The sequence below is a fragment of the Mustela nivalis genome, assembly GCF_964662115.1.
Source record: "Mustela nivalis genome assembly, chromosome: 7".
Classification (NCBI taxonomy): Eukaryota; Metazoa; Chordata; class Mammalia; order Carnivora; family Mustelidae; genus Mustela; species Mustela nivalis.
Genome location: NC_139026.1, coordinates 128,944,298 through 128,962,534, shown reverse-complemented (window position 1 = coordinate 128,962,534; position 18,237 = coordinate 128,944,298). Strand labels below are relative to the sequence as shown.

The 18,237-nt window shown below is 37.5% G+C and overlaps 1 protein-coding gene across 3 annotated transcripts in view; it reads right to left on the bottom strand.

Moving 5' to 3' along the window:
• The window catches only part of PLXDC2 (plexin domain containing 2), a 490,615-nt gene that overhangs the window by 269,014 nt on the left and 203,364 nt on the right, over nucleotides 1–18,237 (bottom strand). For all 3 annotated transcript variants that reach the window (XM_082742067.1, XM_082742069.1, XM_082742068.1), the window contains one exon: nucleotides 275–421. In XM_082742067.1, the coding sequence (XP_082598193.1) occupies nucleotides 275–421 (147 nt within the window). The remainder of the gene's footprint in view (nucleotides 1–274; nucleotides 422–18,237) is intronic.

The window sequence follows — 18,237 nt, the reverse complement described above, 5'->3', positions numbered from 1 at the left end:
CATCCCAGATCAATCTTGACTTTGAATATTCAACTCATCATTTTGCTAGGGAAATTAATGATTAATTTATTTAATTAATTATTAAATTGGTAGTGGTTTCTCAAAAATAATTCTTTTTCATTTTCTTTAAGATCTTATATGCAATTACAAATCTAAATTGCAATTGCAGAACGAAGTAATAAAAAGTGAACACAATAAACCAGGGCTGATATGCCAATTAAAGCAAGAATTTTTTCACGGTAGGAAAAAGCCCTTAAAATGCCAAAGCACTTACTGCAGCTTGCCGATGAGTATTGGACAATATTCCATGAATCTTCACTTTGTCCTTTTCCATTTGGTCTATGTTCACCCACAAACTCCGGCTGGCAGAATCAGAGGGACCATATATCCGAGATATATAGTAATTGTGATCTGTGTCCTCCTATAATAAAAGAATAATGCACATCAAGAACAGAGACAACATGGATGGGCCTTGAGGTTATTATGCTAAGTGAAATAAATCAGAGAGGGAAAGACAAATCCTGTATGTTCTCACTTATATGTGGAATCTGAAAAAGCTGAACTCAGAAAAACAGAGTATGACGGTGGTACCAGGGGTTGTGAAATGGGGGAAGTGAGAAGATGTTGGCTGAAGAGTATAAATTGCCAGTTATAAGACATTTGGGGGATCTAATCTACAGCGTGGTAAGTACAGTTAATGAATCTGTAATTATACACTTGAAGGTAGCTAAGAGAATAGATGCCTCACTACAAAAACGAAATGGTAGTTATGAGATGTGATGGAGGTCTTAGCTAATGCGAACAGTAATGGTAGCATTAGTGGCAATCGTTTTGCAGTATATAAGTTTACCAAATAAAGAGGATGTACACTTTAAACTTATACAATGCTCTTTGTCAATTATGTATTCCAGCCTCAAAAAGGCTGGGGAAAAAAAGCATGCAAGTCAATATACACCTAATTTATATATATGACAGAGCTGTAGACAGAGTTCATGAAAAAAAAAAAAAAAAGAAAGAAAGTCCACCCCCAAAGGAAAGAAAAAACCCTAGAGATAGTGTTCCTAAAATTCTTAAAAAATGAACAAAAACAGTACTATGAAACTAGACATGATACTATTCTTCAAAATAACCAGCGGCGTTAAATAACCTCGAAGGAAAATGAATTAGATTTAAAAACATATAAAATAACCTTCTTTAGAGGAAATTGTTAAATAAATAAAACATAGAGGAAAAATGTACACTCTGTTTTCAATAGTCTATTTACCAAAGTAATTCTAGGGATCTAATTGCCACCTGAACAAAATGTTACTTTTGGATCTATTTACTGAAAACCTGAACTATAATTACTACTGAGTGACAACAAATCCAAACTTCTCTTCTTTAAAACTTGGGCCAGATCTAAGTTAATGATTCTAGGAATGGAAACAACACATTTTTCCCCCTATAATTTGGGTTACTAAATTCTACTTTTATTTGAAGTCATAGTATTGATTATCACCATGATGCCCATCACAAAACCTTTAATTTTCACTCAATGAAGAGATTTAAATGTTTTAAAAGGGGGATATTGCTGAGGAACAGCCAGAAAAATCATATGATTCTTGCCTAACTCAGATTGCAATGAATTTTACTTTTTTTTCTTTTTTACCATAAAATGTGAATGTGCTTATCAATTTGAGGAGTCTGCTAGATAAAATATATTTTAAAACATTCAGGTATATGTAAAGATAATGTTTGGTAAATAGAGGGTACATGATTTGAATAATAAGGTATGGAATGTGAACTCTGTTGAATGCATTTGTTACTGAAGTGCTAATTAAATAAAATACAATTATTCTTGAAATCTAATCAGAACAGAAATTCCAAGAACCTTTTCACAAGTCATCAGGCTATTAATATATAAAGCTGACTACATAAAGGAAAGGAATTTCCTAGGCAGTATTCTAAACAGATTTTTCCCCGTGAATAAAAGAAAAATTATGGCCCTAAATATAAGTCTTGAGAACAGTGATTAAATGTTAACAGTAAGATTAAAAAAAAATCCTAGGTAAATCTGCAGCCTCTAATTAAACTCTAGGTATCACATGCAAATTATGGGTATAACCATGATGAAAAATAAAAAAGTTCTTCAAAGAAAGAAGAGAAAAGGAGATACAAAGAAGAACCATGAATAAGATTCCATGCAGCCCAAGAGAGATTTAATATTCTAGTGGTTTTCTAGCACTCCCTTCCAGAACATTGTGACACTGACTGCCTGGGTTCTAGGAGGGGAACAAGCATTTTGTTGTGTCTCTAACATATACTCAGCTCCTCTCTGCTGTCTGGTGCTTCATCGCTGACACTGTGAGGTGGGTACCCTCTTTGACACTGGGCACAAGCCATTCTACACCCATCATTCCACCGGCCACAACAGCCCATGGCATTAGAAGCACATAACCTAAAATAGACCAATTAGTGAGACATGTAGGAGTTTATATAAAAAGAGATAATTTGCCTTATTCTGATGGCTGAGGTGGCTAGCCATATGACTTGCAACTATTGCCACCATTTTGCTACCATGAGGAACCCCCACCTGACGATAAAGCAAACACAGACAGAGATGAAGTCATCATCTCTGCAAGCACAAGAAAGCTAGCACCCCCATCCAGTGCATTTCGTGCACCCTGGGCTTTTCACTTAGTTGAATCATTAAATATTTGTTATGAAAACACCTTGAATTGAGTTATTGTCAATTCTGACAAACACATTTCCCTAGCTTCCAACCAAAAGAGACTTAACTTAAGCAACAGTGAATAAGGTAATCTCTACAGACTTATAGATCTGGATAATAAACATCTATTCAATTCTGGTATTCCAGCTAATTACACGGCAGAAACGGACACTTGCATCTATACTGCTGGAAATCGTCAAGCCTGGATTATAAAGGATAATGATTCATTTTATATTTCAATGAATTGCATATAAAGGGGGTTTTGAAAGAAATAGTAAATAAGTTTAAATAAAAATTTTAATTTTTCTCCCTATTGCTAGTATTACTCTAAAGAGTTCAGCAAACTGAGGTCAGAGATGTGACCTTCAGGTGAATTAGGTATCAGAGTCTATGATGTTGCCAAAACTTACCATATAAATACCAAATAAATATTCTCTTAAAAATTATAGACTTTCAGTATAGAGTTCAATATAATTGCTACAATTGACATATCTAAAATGACTTTGGTATTTCCCTCAACTCCTAAGTCTCTATAATTAATCAATAGATAGTCTTAAAGTTAACATAAAGAATATCATTATGCTTAAATAATGGACTGTTTGCAAAAATACACATGATCTTTTTCTAATTACAATCACTGTTATGTCTAATAATAATGTTCATTTTTACATAAATCAGAGCTGCCCAAAATTATGTCACATCTTTGAAAATATTTAGAAACTAAAGACTGGAGTTTGGTGTTCGACTTCTATAGCCCAAGCCTGCCAAGTTGTCATGGCAACTTTTATTCAAAGAGGAAGACAATTTATTGCTTACCCAGAATTTAGAGACACAAGTTATTAAATTCCAGGGAGAGGTGTTTGGCTCAGTTTTTCAAGGAAAGCCATAAAATAGATATCTCAAAAATGTGACATTTTAGCCCTACTAAATTATTCAAACCACATCTTGTTCTTTATGGGAGTAATGGTACTTAAAGAGTTGTCAAAAACCACTTCAGGCACAAAGATTCCCCTTTTCTGCTCGAAAGCAAACTATTTCTAATGCCATAGAAAACAAAACAAAACACTACTGTGATATGCCTACTTGCCAATTCATTTAGGAAACCAACTGTTACTGAAAGTAGATGGCACAGTAGGTAGCTATAAATCCTATAAATCCATGCTTCTCAAATATGCCTGCAAATGTGCAGCTGTAAACAGAGGACATACACCAAAAATACAGGGGGAAATCATTGTAACTATAGCTAACCATTCTGCAACAATCAGTTTATAATATTCCTAACCCACTCTTAACCTGTCTTCTATCATCGGTGTTTGGTGTTACATTGGTTTGATGATGGGTCATTTTTATGGATGACTTACACTGTCTCATACAGTAACAGCATCTGAATTCTAAATTTACTTCACTGAGAATAAAAACAATAAACAAAAACAAAACAAGTACAGGTTGTATGAACATCACTGTGCTGGTCATTTGAAATGCATGAAAATGAATAGATAGAACACATAATCAAAGTGCTAAATCAAACATTTAGCACTGGATCAGCTGGTTACCTCATGAAGACAGTTTTGCAATGAATAAAGGGATATGATTTGAATGGTTCTTACGAAGCATGAGAATATATACCAAATATATTACATTCTCACATACATGAGTTCACAAGGACTACATACTGCACATAAAGGTAAATGTTTAAAAATAATAAAGTACTACTTGTGTGTATTAAGTTCCTCAAAAATAGAGTTAAAAAATAGTTCTCTATGTTCTATAAAAATTAATGTTGATAAAAGAAACTAAGAGAACATGATACAACCATAAAAGAAGAAAAATAGTGAGCTGGTATTATTCAGGGAAAAAATTACAGCAATGAACTCATTAGTAGCAGTAAGAAAAGGGGTGTGTGGGTGGCTCAGTTGGTTAAGCGGCCCACCCTTGATTTTGACTGAGGTCATGATCTCAGGGTAGTGAGATAGAGGCCCGTGTGTGGCTCCGCCGTGACCATGGAGCCAACTTAAGATTCTCTCTCTCCCTCTCCCTCTGTCTCCCCCCACCAAAAAGAACAGAGTAAAAAATTAAAATTAAAAAAAGTAATTTATAAAAAAATAAATTACTAGTTAAAACATAGAAAACAGTCTTGAGAAATGTACACAATGTGTAATGGAAAAGAAGAAAATAAATACTGAAGATGGATAATCATATAAATTATAGAAAAGAAGAGATCCTGTATATCAGATAAATGATATATATACATATACACAGTGGCAGAGAGAAGTTTTTTTTTAATGTATTAGATGAACCATTTTTCTGAGGCAAAGAAAGACTTGAATCTATATACCATGCCCCAAGAAAATCTGCAATAGAATTTTGGAATATTAAGAAATTTCCTGGGGCGCCTGGGTGGCTAAGTGGGTTAAGCCTCTGCCTTCGGCTCAGGTCATGATCTAGGGTCCTGGGATCCAGCCCCACATCAGGATCTCTCCTCAGCGGGAAGCTTGCTTCCTCCTCTCTCTCTCTCTCTCTACCTGCTTCTCTGCCTACTTGTGATCTCTGTCAAATAAATAAATAAAATCTTAAAAAAAAAAAAAGAAATTTCCTGGTGAGATTTCTTATAGGTTAAAATAAATAAATAAATAAATAAATAAATAAAGGAGCAGGGCATTCCCCAAGATGGTGTTGTAAGAAGAACCTAAAATCACCTCCTCCCAGGGACACACCAGACTATGACAGCAGGATCATTTTCTCTGAAAAAGATCTGCAAGCTGGGTGAATGGCTTCTCCACAGCAAAGGATAAAAACACCACACCGAGATGGGCTGGAGACAGAGACAGGTCTCCCCCAAATCCTACCACTGGTGTTGGGGGCATACAATAGGGAGGGGGAACTTACTGCCTGGTGCTTCTCCTGGAGGAGTGAGGAATTGGTGACAACCTACATCAGACACTCCAACCCCTGCGATCTGCACCAGAGAGATGACCCCTAAAACATCCGGCTTGGAAAACTAAAAGTGCTGATATCCAAGGGATCTGAAGTGCTAAGGGAAACTGAGATTTCCTTTTAAAAGTTTCCAGTAAAGTCTCACTTACCTCCAGACCCAGTAGGGGGTGTGGGGGCGGGGACAGTTTGGAAAGCGCCTAAACTATACATGTAATTCATTTACTAATCTAAAAATATTTGCTACAAAAATGAATAAATACCCAAAGAACAAATAATCCAATCAAGAAATGGGCAGAGGACATGAACAGACATTTCTGCAAAGAAGACATCCAGATGGCCAACAGACACATGAAAAAGTGCTCCATATCACTCGGCATCAGGGAAATACAAATCAAAACCACAATGAGATATCACCTCACACGAGTCAGAATGGCTAAAATCAACAAGTCAGGAAATGACAGATGCTGGCGAGGATGCAGAGAAAGGGGAACCCTCCTACACTGTTGGTGGGAATGCAAGCTGGTGCAGCCACTTTGGAAAACAGCATGGAGGTTCCTCAAAATGTTGAAAATAGAACTGCCCTATGACCCAGCAATTGCACTATTGGGTATTTACCCTAAAGATACAAACGTAGTGATTCAAAGGGGCACGTGCACCCGAATGTTTATAGCAGCAATGTCCACAATAGCCAAACTATGGTGAAAGACCCTGGAGCCGCACCCAAGAATCAAACAGCACGCCTCCACTGGATGCAAATTGCAAGAGGTTTATTGGTTACACAGGTGCCTGCGGACGCATCAGCCTTTGTGGGCTGAGCAAGCCGGGCTAAGTTGGGGAGCAGATTATATAGGGCAGGGTTGGGGTGGCGGGAAGCAAGCTTACAGAAGCAGATGCTTGGTTACTGGAATCTGATTGGTAAATTTAAATCAAGCATTGTCAGGCACTGGGTTTAAGGCAAGGACACAACGGTTTGTTCTGGTGGGCCTTGGCTCAGCACTCTGGAAAGTCCAGGTACACTCTATTCCTCATTTGTCTTTTCTTTTGACAGACCGGGTGATCACAGACAATAGACATCCTGGTATGTGTTGCCATCCGGCTATGGGGACAATCTAGCCTTAAGCAAGGGGAGAGGGGGTGCTGTGGGGACATCAGGTTACTTAAACAAGCCTTTAGCAAGGGGAGAGGGGTCTTTCAATGGAAAGAACCTAGATGTCCATCAACAGATGAATGGATCAAGAAGATGTGGTATATATACACAATGGAATACTATGCAGCCATCAAAAGAAATGAAATCTTGCCATTTGCAACAACATGGATGGAACTAGAGCGTATCATGCTTAGCAAAATAAGTCAAGCAGAGAAAGACAACTATCATATGATCTCCCTGATATGAGGAAGTGGTGATGCAACATGGGGGCTTAAGTGGGTAGGAGAAGAATCAATGAAACAAGATGGGATTGGGAGGGAGACAAACCATAAGTGACTCTTAATCTCACAAAACAAACTGAGAGTTGCTGGGGGGAGGGGTTTTGGGAGAAGGGGGTGGGATTATGGACATTGGGGAGGGTATGTGCTTTGGTGAGTGCTGTGAAGTGTGTAAACCTGGTGATTCACAGACCTGTACCCCTGGGGATAAAAATATATGTTTATAAAAAATTAAAAATTAAAAAAAAATTTTAAAAAGAGGTAAAAAAAAATTTAAAAAAAAGAAGAAAATTTTAAAAAAATGAATAAATAAATAATCAATCAATAAAAGCACCTGTTGTATGGGGCACCTGGGTGGCTCAGTGGGTTAAGCCGCTGTCTTCAGCTCAGGGTCCTGGGATTGAGCCCCACATCAGGCTCTCTGCTCAGCAGGGAGCCTGCTTCCTCCTCTCTCTCTGCCTGCCTCTCTGCCTGCTTGTCATCTCTCTCTGTCAAATAAATAAATAAATCTTTTAAAAAAAAGAAAAAAAAGCACCTGTTGTAGAGCCAGAGGACAGCTGAAACTCTCCTTGGAGATGGAGATACTGACGAAGGCCATTTTTACATTCTCCACTTGCCCTGCTAGTGCAGGTGGATGAGCTTGAACTTGGCATCCTCTTCCCACCTTGCCAAGACAGGTGGGGCTGAGTGGTGATGATGGCACCATCCCACTGCCCTCCTGAGGCTGGAGGGTGCAGGCCCTTGCAGTATGTCATGCTCCCTGCTTGGGGCAGGTGACCGCAAACGGTCATGGGGTTCTCCAGCTCCCTAACTATAGTCTGTGAGAGAAGGCAGTTACAACACTTTGCTCCCTGTTCCCTGGCTAGTGTTGGTAAGCATGAGTGGTTGTGGTGTTCCCCAATCCCAGCCTAAAGCAGACATGCGCACAGACAAGGAACTCTCCTGTTGCAGTCCTGGAGCCCACAGGTGTGTGCAGTGAAGACAGTCCCCGCCTCCCAGCACTGTGAGTAAGCCAGTGAGCATGTGCTTCCCCCTACACTCTCTAGCTGCCTAGCTGAAGCCAGTGGGTGCATGCAATCCACACAGACATCCGCCCCCCCCTTTGATTAACTGGCTCCTTGAAGAAGGTAATAATCAGAGAGTGTTCCTGGCAAGCCAACACAACCCAGTCTTCTTGTGAAGAAGGCCCACTTACTTAATCTGGAGCTTCAGCCTGAGAAACAGCTTCCAGTTTCCACGAATTCGGAGGCCATGGAGGTTCTCCCAAAGAATATAAGGGAGACACCAACCTTGCACACCCCCATGGCCTCCCTACAGCGTGAAAAGACATCCCAGAAAGGAGCTTACATACTCACCTGGAGCCCCGATTTTTGCAACTGTCACCCAGAGGACCCCTCTAGATCTCCTGGTTTGGAGGCCATAGGGATTACGATAATGGCCCCACAAGACTGTATGTATTTGCAGACTGTAAAACTGCTCCCTTGGGGCCTGGTTTCTTGTGTCTAGCCTGGAACTAAGGGCTCCATGAGATCTGTCCACTTGGAATACAGATGGATCCTGGCACAGTCTCAAAAACAGGGGCAGACCAGGAATAAATTGGGGGACTTAAAGAACTACAAAGAATCAAGAGACACCCAAGAGCTAGGACAAGTCTGCACAAGAAGGCTCATCACCTACACAAGGCCACTTCTTTAGACTGCGAGAGGTAGTTGTTTTCACCTAATACATGGAAGCAAAGGCAGAGAGTCAAGGAAAATAAAGAGAGAAATATGTTGCAAATAAAAGAAAAAGGTAAAACCCTCAGGAAAAGACCTTGATGAAACAAAGAATTCTTTATCAGGTAGATAAAGAAAAATTCAAATAGTCCTAAAGATGTTCACCAAACTCAGAAGTATGGATGAACATCGTAGGAACTTCAACAATGAGGTAGAAAATATAAGAAAACATCAAACAGCAGGCACAGAGCTGAAAAGTACAATCACTTAACTGAAGAACACACCAGAGGAATTTAAGGGGTCCAACAGCAGATTGAATAAAGAAAAATGGATCAGCAAGCTAGAAGACAAAACACTGGAACTCAAGAGGAACAGGAAAAAGTAACACACACACACACACACACACACACACACACACACACAAACTTGATAGTGATGGCTTAAGGGATTTAAGGGACAACATCACTCAGAACAATACTTGGAAGAAAAGATGCTCAACATCACTAGTCATAAGGGAAATGCAAATCAAAACCACAATGAGATATCACCTTATACCTGTCTAATGATTATTATCTAAAAAACAAAAAATAACAAGTGCTGGCAAGTTTGTGGAATAAAGAGAACACTTGTGAGCTGTAGTAGATGGTTCAGCCACTATGGAATTTTGCTCAAAAAATAAAAATAGGACTACCAAATGATACAGCAATTCCACTCCTGGATATCCATTTGAAAAAAAACAAGAACACTAATCTGAAAGATATGTGCACCTCTGTGTTTACTGCAGCATCATCTACAGTAGCCAAGATATGGAAACAACCTAAGGATCCGCTGTTAGATGAATGGATAAAGAAGATGTGGCATATATACAATGTACTACTACTCAGCCATGAAATACAATGAAATCCTACCACTTGTGACAGCAGGGATGGACCTTGAGGGCATTATGCTAAGTGAAATAAGTCAAGCAGAGAAAGACAAACACCCCATTATTTTACTTCTAAGTGGAATCTAAAAATCAAAACCAAATAAAACCCAGAGTCACATACAAGGAACAGATTGGTGGTTGCCAGAGGGTTGGGGTTGCAAAAATGGGTAAAGGGGATCCCAAGTATAAACTTTCAGTTATAAAATAAATAAGTCATGGAGATATAATATTCAGCATCAAGATTCCCCACACAGTCCCATCAGTAATACTGCATTAACTTTATTTGGTAAAAAATGGTAGCTAGACTTACTGTGGTGGTAATTTCACAATGTACACAGAGAAATTGAATCACTATGGCGTATATCTGAAACAAATATAATATTGTAGGTCGATTATACCTCAATATATTTTTAATTAAAAAATGAAGCAGAAGCCTTATAGACATCTAGAAAGACAAACCAACTTATCCATAAAGGATTTCCTCCTCCATGAGAGGGAAAAACCTTTGATAGTCAATACTTCTCCATGAGATCCAGTGGAAACAGCATCTACATAATCATTGTGCAGAAGAAAGTTATCACTAAAGCAATTTTTGTGCAACAAATCTGTAATCTAAGTATAAAGAAAACATATTCTTTCTTTCTTCCTTTCTTTTTTTAAAGATGTGTCTGGAGTTTTGGGAGCTTGACTACCCTATGTTCTCTTACACATAGACCTTGAGAGATTGAAAGTTCTAGCAGACTGTCACCAGCTACTTGTACACCCTTGATTGAAATATGGTTCTCCTCTATCAGGGGAGGTAGTCTTTCTCCACTGCCTGGACAGCTTCTGGAGGGACTTGCATGGAGTGTTGGGGAGGAAGGGCACACCCACCTAGCCAGCCAGATCAGCTGAATCAACCCTGGCAATCAATGAGGTGACAGATGTCATAGCCAGGTCACTCTCGTATCTACAAGTACATTTTTAGTAAATAAAATACAGAGAGAATATACCATAAATGAGACCTTTTCAAAATGTAATGCTGAATTATATAACCAAATAAACCAGGGGGTGAATCAAATATGGTGATAGGAATGGAGACAATATAGTTAACATTCAGATGATGAGCCTCCACTCAATGGAAATTACATTAAGAAAAATAAGACAATTTAGTTATTACGGTTGTAAGTCAGAATGTAGATGATATGGATCATGAAACTATAAAAATAATCGAATATCATGCTCCATGCCAGGTAATAGAAATGTGATCTAAGATACATAAATATAGTTTCAAAAAATAATAAACCCAATTTTTTAATTTTAATGCAAAAGTTAATTTTAATGCAAAAGTATGAGACTAGTGGCCCACAGATGGCATGTATGTTGCCAAAAGATAGCAGACATGGAGTTAAATTCATTATTTTTCTGAAATATAATACAGTGCAATCTCAATTTTATAAAATTACATCCATCTAAATATAAATGTGTATCTCTACTCTCCTACCTCTCTATCCTCTCTGATTATACACACACGCATACACACGCACAGGTACAAAAGATACTTACCATATACTGATTGATTATTTCTAAGTAATGGGACCTAGAGGAGTTTCTTTTCCCTTAACTCTATTGTCTGAAATTTTATAATAAACATTACATATAACCACATTTTTTTTCTTCACATAAAGCATTAAAAAATGTGAAGATGCTTTAAGGTATCAGTGGCTGTTTCCTGAAATTAAACCACCAACATATATCAAGAGACACAAGGCCACAATGTTATATACAGTTAATATAGAATTACTATGATAGGTGCTTTGAAAAGTGCTTAAGGAAGACTCCTTAAAGATATGATAAATCAGACATTCACACTCAGTGTAGAGCCTCAAGGTCAATAAGTTAAAATGGCTTTGTGAAATAGCTGATAGATAAATTTCCATTAAACATTTTCTTTAAAATATTAGCTCCAATAACCTAATTAATGTAGACTATAATCTTTTTCTCTACCTACTGTAAATGAAATCAGCACTAACAGAAGCAAAAATATTCATTTCTACTAAATTTTGAGTGAGAAATACTTAGTTTGAATCTACATAAAATGATTTTATGTTGTAAGTGTTTTATAGAAGCATGGCTAAATTATCTCTCTTCTTTATTCATTCATTTATGCAGAAATCATTTGTTTCATGTGTATAAGGTACAACATATTCTTAGTGGGAAACACTGTGATGGAATGTATGGGAGTTAATGTTGAAGAATTATTCAACAGCACTTCTAGATCTTGGCAATGTTTATAATTCTATGAGAAACATTTAAGGAGTCATTTATGTCTTTCTTTTAGCTATATCCTAGTGTAATCTGTGAGCTTATTTCTAGGACCTACTTTCAAGGATTTCAGAAAGAAACAGTAGGCTGCAGACACAGCTAGATTCTGGCGACGTCATGGGTACAGGAAGGAAGGCGAAGAGAAAGGTAGAATGGTTCAAGACATTAAACTTGCAGCCGGTGATCTGATCTCTGGTTCTCACCGGCTCAGCTGCTAGTGAGTTCTGTCACTTTAGTGAAGGCTATGATGTGTTCAGTTCATTACAGTGGATTGAAGCTGTGAAATTCTCTGTGCACATAATTCCTCTTTTGCCAGAGGTAAAATTATAGAGTAAGGCGAACCTCCTGGACTTGCAGCAGCAGCCCAGCGGAATGAGAGGCAGTTACCAGTTGGTCTGGGAGCATTGAGGATTGAGGACATCATGAGACATGGAACAGACAACATGGAAAGAGACGTGAGATAAAAAATCCCACCCGAACCCCCACCTTTCCCAATTACATTAATAAGAAGGTGATCTGTAGGGTATGTGATGTGGGCAGATACTTAAGTTATAGGAGTATCTTTTAACAAAAAGCAAATGATAGTATTTTCACTTTCTTTTACAGGGTTGCCAAAGAATCAAATTAGACCAATGTATTTAAACACAATTGAAAATCCTATGAACAGAGTTTATAAAGGAGTATTAAATCAAATTAAATATAGGCGTGATCATTTTATCAGTTCTTCACAAGAGTTTCATTAAGTAACTTCCCAAACTGTAAGATTAGTTGGGGGGGGGAGATGAATTTTGAGGTCAGATTATTGTGCAAGACATAAAATATAGAATTCTGGCAATATTTCCACTATAAAAGTTTCCATTTCTCCAGTAACAATTTCTCACATACAGGAGATCATTTCTCATGCTATGTAGAGAGAGGCAAACTAAGGCCAAGGATACACAACACACTTATTGGTGATCTTTCAAAATAATAGGAACATTGGGAGTCTACAGTTCAATTAAGTGATTACCTAGATCTCCAGGAGTTTTTGAGATGTGGTGGCATGTGTTCGTGTTGACTGACTTAGTAAATGAAGCATAACATATTTTCCTCCTGCATATAGTATACTTCTATCTCTTTCTGATAGAAACCTTTAAATCTTTGCAGAATGAACCTGGGACACTATTCCAGGCTTCGAGTGGTCAGGAAGAAGAAGCAAGAGAGGCAGTCTGGAGCGGTCTTGAATGAATTAATCACATCTTTTATAAATACAAGCACGTGATCCCCTGTCCAATAGTGGCCACTGAAGAGGGGAATCACCAGCTTATAAGGAATCGTTAAGGGCTCCAAATATCTAGCAAAAACATGTGATTGAAAAAAAGAAGACTTAAAATCTGTATGAGATTTCTATTTACATGCACAAGGTTAGTATTAAAATAATGTATCCCAAAGGAGATTTGGGCTGAAGTACAATTTCTGCCTCTAAATAACCACTCTAAGTTCTGGACTTTACTCTGTATAAGAAAGGGTTGAGCTCAGTGTCTCTGAAAGTACCTTCAACTAAGGTTCTAAGATCCAACTGCCACAAGGTAAATTAAGAAGTGATTGCCAGGTGTGGGTCAGAAGACTCTTCGTCTGACTTGATAATTCATTAAAAACAAGTGTACAGTTTGAAGAGCCAGTATAGGTAGCTAGTTCTAGTTCGTACTGGTATTACATTTCAATAGGAACTTAACATCCTTATTGATGAGTTCCAATTGGCTCTCAGATTGAAGGCAAATTCATAGACCTGTTGTAGGTGGTATAAAAATCCCTGGGGAGACTGTGCATAGCATTTCTGCAAACTGAGTAAATCACAGGTCTTGCATACACACCCAATACTACTTTTCATATGTCCAATATAATTGTGATGGGTAAAATGTGTAATTTTACAGTGTTACTGAATACTGTGTAATTCATGGCATTTTTTTTTTTTAAATCGGCTGGAAAGAACCAACAATGGTGTGGAGGGCCTCAAGATGTTTTAATAACCTAAAAAGACCATCATAACTAAAAAGGATGGGGATTTCCATTCTAGATTTGGCATCTGTGATAGGGCAAGATCTCAGGTACCACCTACATACTATCATAGTCAGCTTAGGCTGCCCTAACAAAGTATCGCAGACTGGGCTGCTTAAATAACAAAAAATTATTTCTCACAGCTCTGGAGACTCAGAAGAACAAGATCAATGTGAGAGTTTTCTTCCTGGCTTAGAGATGATCACCTACCTTCTCACTGTGTCCTTATGGGGCAGACCCAGAAAGTTCTCTGGTGTCTCCACCTTCTCTTATAAGGAAAAAATCGCACTGAATTAGGGCCCCACCCTTATAATCTTATTTAATCTTCATTACCTCCTAAAGGCCCCGTCTCCAAATACAGTCAAATGGGGGTTAGGGCTTCAACATAGGAATTTAACATAGTAATTTGGAGAGGACATAATTCAGTCCATAGCACACACAGATAGCTCCTTTATTAAGTTTGGATCCGTAAAACAGCCTGAGATTTTTACCTTTGAAAACTGATGTCATTCTCCAGTACCAGCCAAAAATTGCCATTCAAGCTAACATAGGAGGACTTTGGAAAATCCACACAGTTCTCTGCTTTAGCCCATTTTGTAGGGGAAACAAACAAACAAAAAACCCTGAGAAACAGTGGACTAATTATAATTTCAAGAGAATTATAGAAAAATATATTCAGGAGAAATTTTCAAAAATTTTAACTCAGTTGAGAATTTTCACATGTCAACATTTGTAGAAAAACTGGACGGTTTTCTCCTACCAACTGCTAGCCAGTTGGCCAATATTCTCAGTTCTAAGGTAACCGCTACTACCCCAATACTAAGCAGTCTGATATTTCAAATGACAGGTATTAATATACTTTTATTTAGTCAGGTTTATTTTTTTTCCATGCCCTCACCAAAAAGTTTTGCATCTTTCACAATAAAAACTTCTCTCTAAATAATGATAATATGACTCATATTATTTAGTTTTTCTCACTTCCAAAGTTTATAGCATGGGTTTTAAGGGAAAATCAGTATGTAGAAAAGAGAACAGGAATTAGAAGAAAATGTCACTTTAAAGCAAAATGTTGTGTGTGTGTTTCTTTAATACAAATCTACGCTTATTTGACCTGTGACAAACATACTTCACAAACCCAATAAAACGTGAAAAGAGGGAATGTTACTTCATAAACTATAAATAAAGGCATATACTCTCATACTTTGAATGCGAAAATGAAGGGAAAAAAGAGTCCCTTTCTTTCAGCTTCCCCTAATGAAGAGGTGTTTTCAATAAGCTTCAACAGGTATCTGATATTGAATCAGATTTCTAGATTTTTCTTTCCATACTGAATTCCTTTCTCTATCCTTAACATCTATCAGTGGATTTTTTTCTGGCCGGTCTTTTTGTTTGTCCTTTATTTTAAAACTAAGTGAATAGTTAATCACATGTTTATGGGAACTTTTTGATAAGTGTTGCTAACACATATGATATTCCAAGGCCTCAGAGTGGCACATACTATACTTTACACAATGAATCCTTACAGTAACTCAATGAATGATAAAGAAACACGAAGTAGCTTGCCAGGCATCACAAAAGTCCCAGGGATATAAAAACAGTTCTCTAAAACTTCAAATTCTATGCTTTCTCCACTTCCACAATACATTTTAGATATTAAATTTTTTTAGGACCTCAAAAGAAAAATTACATTTTGTTGAGTTTTTCCCTGAAGCTCCTCGCCTTCTGTAACAGCTCTCTCACTGGCCCCCTGCATCTCTCTATTTTCTACAGCAGGGAGCAATCTTTTAAAAAGTAATCCTCTTAAAGCAGAAATCTGATCAAATCGCTCTCCTGCTCTAATGAGACTTCTCATCAAACTTAGAACAAAATTCGAAGTCCTTACCAACACCCTGCTTTGGACACAATCTTTTCTACTTCATTTTCCTTATCACATCAATCACACTGCCTTTATTCACGCTGTCATATTCCCATGAATATGACAATATTCCCCCAAATCATACCATGCACCTGTTATTTTATGCATTTGGAATGATTCTCCTCTATTCTGTCATGCTTTAATACTTAAACTGCTTTAATTTCCTTTAAAACACTTGTTTTTATTAGATTTTTTTTCTTTTATCATATCTTCTCACCTTTTAAATCTCTCTCTGTCTCGAGTTCGTCACTATATTCTAGGAATTAGACATTGCCTGTTACATGATAGACATTTGATATTTATTTATGGTAGACCTTCTTTGTATTTTACAAGGCTAGTTTCTCTGGTTTTATCATTCTTGGAAAAGATGTCATAGCCGTAGATTCTCCTTCACAGCAAAAAAGAAGTGGCAGAACAGACACATAACCAATCCAATTTATTCAGAAATACATTTTATTCACTATTTAGTTTACTATTCTTGAAATTGCCATACTCTCTTACAAAAACCCACAAGCCACCTCTATCAGTAGTCTACTGTTGGGTAACAAGCAACCACAAAACTTCGGGAGTTGAAACGACTATCCATTTGTTCGGGATTCTATTGAGGTAGACTGGGCTCAACTGGACATTGCCTCTGTACTATACAGTGTCAGAGGGGTTTGTTGCTGGTTTGTGCCAATTGGCAGTTTGGCTGGAGGCTGGCTGGTTTCTAGATGGTGTTGGTCACATGACCAGCGCCTCTAGCTCCATGTGCTGACTCATTCTCAAGGAGGCTAGATTGTGCTTATTCTAAAGGTGACACAGAATCCAAGAGGGTAAGAGCAGCAGCTTTAAGAACTCTGGATGCATTCCTCAAAAGTTGTGTAACATCACTTCCATCCTATTCTCTTGAGCAGAACAAGTCACAAGAAATGGTCTGGAATCAAGGACTGAGAAGATAGATCTGCCTCCTTTATAGGCGGAACTGTAGGAATTTTTGGCCATTTTTAACCTCTGCCATCACAGTTTTCTGTTCCTGACTGGTTGAACTATTTGGCTAAGAGTAAATATAGAGCTATTCCGTTCCCCAGGAGATACTGCACTATATTTACTTTGTTAAGAGACCATTTTGACAAAACCATTGAGCAACTTCTATTAAAAAAAATATATATGGGTGCCTGGGTGGCTCAGTGGGTTAAGCCGCTGCCTTCGGCTCAGGTCATGATCTCAGGGTCCTGGGATCGAGTCCCGCATCGGGCTCTCTGCTCAGCAGGGGCCTGCTTCCTTCCCTTCCCCTCTCTCTGCCTGCCTCTCTGCCTACTGTGATCTCTCTCTGTCAAATAAATAAATAAAATCTTTAAAAAAAAAAAAAAAATATATATATATATATATATATATATATATATATATATATATATATATGATTTTGTTTGGCCCAGAAGTACTTTTAACAATGTAAATCTTCCTACAGGTATCAAAATAGATACCTGTAAGATCATTTCAAATGATAAATTCCTCTAGGATCACATCGTAGAAGAAGGAAAATATTGTTGCCAACTCATTTAACTAAGGTAGCTGATGTAGAGGTCAAGCAAGGGCAGAGCAAAGGGAGGCGAGCTGCATAGTTTCATGAGTCATTAAAAATAAAGAGGCAAAAAGGAAAAAAAAAGCAGTCTGTTGAATAGTTTTGTTTTAAAATTACTGATGTTAGATTCCAACAAATACTTCCATAATTTGGTTTTGCTGACTTTGCAGTAAGAATCCCTTTCAGATCTATAAAGCTGGCATTTATATCTTACAATAAAATTACAGGATAGCTAGGAGAGATTTTATTTCAGTGCAGACTGAGAAGTGTGTTTTTTTGTTTACTTTTGTTTTTATTTTTTGGTTTTCTTTATTTTTTTTTCTTCTGTCTTAGAAAATCACACAGGGGAAAAATCAGTGTTATTAGCTTCTCACTTTCCTGAGAACTAGCTGAAGGTACCAAGAAAAACACATGCAGGTCAAATGTTCAAGAGATATATAGTCTAATGTAGGAGGATGCTGCAAAATGGCCTATTTATTTACAACCATTTCTTTTAGGTGTCATTCATTGAAGCTAACAAGTATTTATGATATACTGATTATATATAGAGGAGGCCTTGAGCCAAGTGCTGTGAAGGGCAAAAAGATCTTTATGATATAGTTCTCATTCTCTAGAAACCTGCAACAGAGTGAGAAAACGCAAGCACTCAAATTTCTCTATTCTAAACCAGTATAAGTTTGAATACTTATACCACATTATTCTAATGTA